General features: G+C 45.3%; 1 protein-coding gene across 1 annotated transcript in view; it reads right to left on the bottom strand.

Moving 5' to 3' along the window:
- The window catches only part of SHROOM2 (shroom family member 2), a 137,661-nt gene extending 132,330 nt beyond the window's left edge, over window positions 1-5,331 (bottom strand). Inside the window, exon 1 of the mRNA XM_010581599.1 lies at window positions 5,236-5,331. Coding sequence (XP_010579901.1) covers window positions 5,236-5,331 — 96 coding nt within the window. The remainder of the gene's footprint in view (window positions 1-5,235) is intronic.
- Between the last annotated feature and the right edge of the window lie 407 nt (window positions 5,332-5,738).

A 5,738-nucleotide genomic window follows, 5' to 3' on the forward strand; every position in this document is an offset into this window, starting at 1 on the left:
CCGCCGAGACCCTCTAGCGGCAGCCGGCGGGGAGGCGGGGCCGGGCTGAGGTGAGGGGAAGCGGGGACGCGGGGCCCCGGCAGCCCCGGCGCCGGAGGATCGCACGGCCGGAGGCCTCAGGGGTTCAGAAACGCGGCCGGGCCGGGCTCGGCGGCAGCAGGGAGCGGTGGTAAAGGCAGGTGAAGCCTACAGAAAAAAAAAAACGAACAAAACCCAAACAAATAGAAAGCGATTTAGGTGGCACAGACAGTCCCAGACGTCGGTTGGGTCGCAAAACGACTGCCAGAAAAGTTTGGTGAGGGAGTGCGAGGCAGGAGTATGTCATTATTATTTTATGGATGGGAAATAAATGCTGAGTTCGGGGTTCCCTGATCGCTTTGCCGAGTTAGTGGTGGGGCTGGGGCTGAAATGCTTGCTTCCTGCTGGACTTCAGTCTCTCAGCTGAATTGCATCACTTTAGAGGAGGTTTCGGTGGTTTACATCAGGACCGGACTTGGCCTGGAGTACCTGAGTACGAGCACACAATCCTCATCTGCTTTTCACTGTCAAGCAGGTGAAGTATTGCGTGATCCAAGATGCAGAGAAATCTGTATTTTAGTTCCTGAAAGACTAGTGAACCTCAAGGTACTTCCACGTGTGACAAACTGTCTCATGGAGGTGCCTGGTATATGTCGTGGGATTCCAAGGTTTTGTATATATGTGACAGTTCACATATTTTGCTCCTGAAAGTGGCCATTACGCCATTCTCATTATGTAGTCTGACCCTCCCGACTCCTGTTTCAGCTGGTTTATTCCTCAGAAAGCTCTCCTGCCTTGCACTAAAGCAATTTGTTTCTACAATACTTTCAACTTTACTTATAGCATGTTTCTCTAATACCTAAAGAAAACTGGTTTCAGGATTGAGACCATCTGAGGTCATCAGTCCCAGCAGCAGATTGGAGGACATACAGAAAGGAGAAAAATACTTGATTAGGATGATTGTTGTTCCCTCATGACTAAGGGACAGAAGGAACCATGGAGAGGGCACCCAAACTTACACATACTTCTATGAGGGTCCTGCTAAATGAAAACCTTAGACCAAACCTACGTATTGCATTGAGCTCTTTAAGGCCTCTAATGGCTTGCAGATCGTCAGTCAGATTTCTTCTCTAATTCTTTTCTATCATATAGACAAGTGCTAATTGTAAGACAAATAATTAAAAAAAAAAAAAAGGCACATGTGAAGGGAAATACAAATAGTTTTCTCCATACCCTGTCTCCAGTTGTTCTTGGAATCTGAAACAAAGTCTTCAATTATGTTTGTGTAACACATATCAGGTTGTCAACACCACAATGTATACTCAAAAGCTGAAAGTTTCAAAGAGCTGCAGTGTGCAATTTTGTTGTTTGGAAGCATGATAATAGAAGAAAGATCCAGAATAACAATTTGAGGTTTAGTGTATCCTCAAGTATGCACATGGAAATGAAATGGAAATAAAATAGCTTATATCATTAACGAGAAGAGCAAATTACGCTTCCAAAAATGCCTTCTCTATTTGTATCCTCTTCTTTTCAACTGCCAAACATTCATTCTTCATCTTGAACTTTTTGTTGTCCATAAGAAATTGAAGATTTACATTCCTGTTGTGGCTTTTTGATTTGGTCTTATAAATCCAGTATTGAAAAATGATGAAGAAATCTGAGCACAGATTTTAAAACTGGAATATCTAGAGCCAGGAACTGGCATCTATGTTAAGGAAGCCAAGTGAAAACCATCAAACTCTGCTGCTGTAATGACATCAGTGGAAGATGTGGACAAGTAGCCCTCGGGAAAGCAGTTGCCTAAAGAAAATATCTGAAAGCTTTCACACTCCCAATTAAGAGACCTCAGTAAAGAACAATTTTTGATCTCATGCTTGCTTGGAGCCTGATAGTCTGACACAGTCATCAAGCAGATCCTCAACCTGTGGCTGACAGTTCAGAAATCAGACTTCTTTATTTTGCCTGACACCTTTTTTTGCTTTTAATGTTACCAATGGAAAACTAAGAGACCACTGTATAAAGTTCCTCATACATGTAAGTTTGACAAGGCAAAGCAAGACAGGCATTCTCTTTTGTCATATCGGTCAAATTTCTCTTCAGAGCTTTTATATCCTCCCTCTCTGCGGGATTTGAAGCTTGTTCAGAACCCAGCTGGAGACTTGTACTCATGCTCTTCTTAAAATATTGTGATAATTTTATTACTTGAATTTCTGCAGCTTCTGCCAGCCTTCATAAGGTTTCAGATAGTCATAAAGAACAAAGGATTTAGTAAATGTATTCTAAAATATTACTTTTCATTTGTGTGATAAGAAAACCAATGATAACTGTGTTTGTCTAACAAAAGCCTCAGTGATCATATCCTCAGTTTTCTCCCTTACATCATTTCAGTTGTCAGATGTTGTCTGAGTATACAGAAGTTAGCAATGAAGGTAGAAATGCAAGATATATCAGGGTGCCGTAAATGTATGAAAGGAAGTAACGGACTTTTTCACACTAAGGACAGAGAATGATGCATCTGTTACCAATGTGGTATAAGACGGATCCCCTTCTGTAATAACATGTGCCATTAATATTATCAAAGATACTTTGAAGTGATATACAAAAGTTACCCAAACGCTTCCTCCTGCCACGCAAAAGGAGCTATCAGACTTCATTAAGGGATGGTTCCCACAAACCCAGTTTGCAAGTCCCTGCCCTGTAACAACAAAAGCATTCTGCAGTAAACCAGGCTCCTTCCACAGTACTTCATCTGTCTTCCTGCCTTGGTATTTGAAGCTTAATTAAAACAATTTCAAGTGAAATTTTGTTCTACAGAATTTACTTGGCCTTCATTCTTTCTGTTGCACAGATTGCATACCTGATCCCTACTTAGTTGTTGAGATTACCAAAACTGTGAATAAACTCCTCTATGGCAGGATTTTGTTTAACAGTATCAGGCACAGTATGCTGTTAAGGCACAGCCTGTTTCATCTTTGTGGCTATACACCACATATCTTTTCCTTAAGACACCCTGCACTGAATTGCCCAGGATACCTGGAGGATGACCCTAGAATAGGGTGTTTTACTCTCAGGCTTGAGAACATTCATTGTGCTGGACCTTGCAATGCCAGCAGGGCTTTTTTTGTTTCCCCAGCAGCTGAGAAATGTGAAAGAAGTAGAGGCTTCTGACTCATAGGCACAGAGTAAATTATTGAGGTGAGTTAAGCCTTTACAACCTCCCACTGTTTGTTACCACTCCTTTCCTGGAGCTAACCACCAAACATCACAGTTCGGTGAAGAGACAAAGTGCCTCTGCCTCAGCCATTTGAAATAAAAAATCGATGCCCTGGGGCATGCATAGTTCATCGACAATTTAAGATGCTGGGCTATGAAACAGAGCAGCTGATCCATGGCACGCGTTCTGCTCAGTCAGCTCAGTTAGAGGGGTTGCAACCTCTGGCAAAGAGGCAGAGCAGACTCGTACATGTCCTCAGTGGTGTTTGCCAAAATAACCTAGCTATTTGATAATTGTATCAATGCAGCTTCTTCTATGTAATCAGCTGCCATAGTTGCTGAAGAAATATCATTTTAGTCACCAGTGGTGGAAGAAATGTTGATAGATAGAAATGTATGTGTCGTGTGATCTCTACAGCGAAGATGAAGAGATTCAAAAACTCTTTTCTGAAGGCTAGAGTTGTAAGAATACTGTGAATCCAGTGAGAATACTACCAGAACTCAGGGGAAAAAAGGATTATAAGATAGGAGTTATGGACTTGCATATCTTGTTCCTGGAGAGCTCTCTATAGACCTCAATTCCACTGGCACAGCAATCTGTAATACTACTGCTGAAATCTATAAGGCAGGCATGCACATGTTGTATGTGGAGCAGAAGTTAATCCTATTTAGTGCTTATGGTACATTTAGCAAAACATACAGTGAAATGTAGAGTCATAGAATGGTTGGGTTTGAAGAGACCTTTAAAGATAGTCTAGTCCAACGTCCCGTGGGCAGGGACATCTTTCACGAGAACAGAGTTAAGAAGAGGAACCCCCAGTGAGTAGGGGGATTGGAATGTGAGAGGAACCCCTCTGCAGATACCGAGGTCAGGGAGGAAGGCAGGAGGGGATGCCCCCGCAGCCCGCGGTGAGGCGTCAGGCTGTCCCCCCCAGCCCATGGAGGGGAGCGGGGGAGCAGATGCCCACCTGCAGCCCAGGGGAGAGAGGAGCCCACGCTGGAGCAGGGGGATGGATGCCCCCCAAGATGGCCGCCACTCCATGGGAAAGCCTGCGCTGGAGCAGGCTCTGCCTGAAGGACTGCAGCCCGTGGGAAGGACCCACAGGAGGGGAGTTTGTGAGGAACTGCAGCCCGTGGAAGGGACTCACCTTGGAGAAGATGGTGGAGGACTGTCTCCTGTGGGAGACACCCCACGGCGGAGCAGGGGCCGAGTGCGGAGTCCTCCTCCCCCTGAGGAGGAAGGAGCGGCAGAGACCAGGTATGATGGACTGACCCCAGCCCCTGTTCCCCTGCACCGCCGGGGGGAGGAGGGAGAGAGAACCGGGAGTGGGGCTGAGGCGGGAGGGAGGGAGGGGTGGGAGGAAGGTGTTCTCAGGTCTGGTTTTACGTCTCAGTATCCTTGTTTTGATTTGATTGGTAGTAAATGAAATTGATTTTGTTTCTTCCCCAAATTCAGCCTGTCTTTTGCCCGTGCCCATAAGTGGGGAGTGATCCCTTCCAGTCCTGGTCTCGACCCATGAGCGTTTATTTATATTTTCTCCTCCTCATCCCACGGGGGCTGGGGCGGGGAGGAGTGAGCAAGCAGCTTTGTGATGCTTTGTTACCAGCTGGGCTTAAACCATGACAACATCCCTCACCAAATTCAGCTCCAACTGTGCCTTAGCTTTCCTAATCTCATCCCTGCACATCCAGGCAACATCCTTATATTCTTCCCAGGATACATGTCCCTGCTTCCACTGCCTGTGCATTTCCTTCTTATGCTTTAGTTTGACCAGAAGGTCCTTACTGAGCCATGCCAGTCTCCTGCCTTCCTTGCCTGATTTCTTACACGTGGGAATTTTGAGAGCTGCTGTGCCCTCAGAAAAAAAGTCCTTAAAGAGCTGCCAGCTCTGTTCAGCTTCTTTTCCCTGAAGGTAGTTTCCTGGGGGGTCCCATCCACTAACTTATTAAACAACTGAAAGTTACTTTCCTAAAATTCAGCATCCTGACTCTACTCTTCACCTGGCCCATATCCCTCAAGAGTGTGCATTCCACTAGGACATGATCATCGTAGCCCCAGCTGCCACTGATCTTGACATATCTAACTAGTTCATCCATGTTGGTAAGCAACAGGTCTAGTAACACTTCTCTTCTGGTTGGGCTGTCTATCACCTAGATGAAGAAATTATCCTCGACGCCCTCCAAGAGTCTCCTGGACTGCTTACAGCTTGCTGTGGTGCTTTTCCAGCAGATGTCAGGGTGATTGAAGTCCCCTGGCAGGATCAGACCCTGGGAGTATGATGCTTCCTGTAGTTGAAGTAACACTACTTCATCAACAGGCTCCCCTTAATTGGGCAGCCAGTAGTAAACACCAACCATAAAGTTTCCTTTGTTGGCTTGGCCCCTAATTTTTACCCATATGACCTCAACGTGTTCATTGCTGCTTTTCTAAGACAGCTCTGTGCCATCAATCCATTTTTTTTTTTACATAGAGGGAAATCCCCATGCTTCCTTACTTGTCCCTT

This window comes from Haliaeetus leucocephalus, unplaced genomic scaffold (assembly GCF_000737465.1).
Source record: "Haliaeetus leucocephalus isolate CR32 unplaced genomic scaffold, Haliaeetus_leucocephalus-4.0 Scaffold795, whole genome shotgun sequence".
Classification (NCBI taxonomy): Eukaryota; Metazoa; Chordata; class Aves; order Accipitriformes; family Accipitridae; genus Haliaeetus; species Haliaeetus leucocephalus.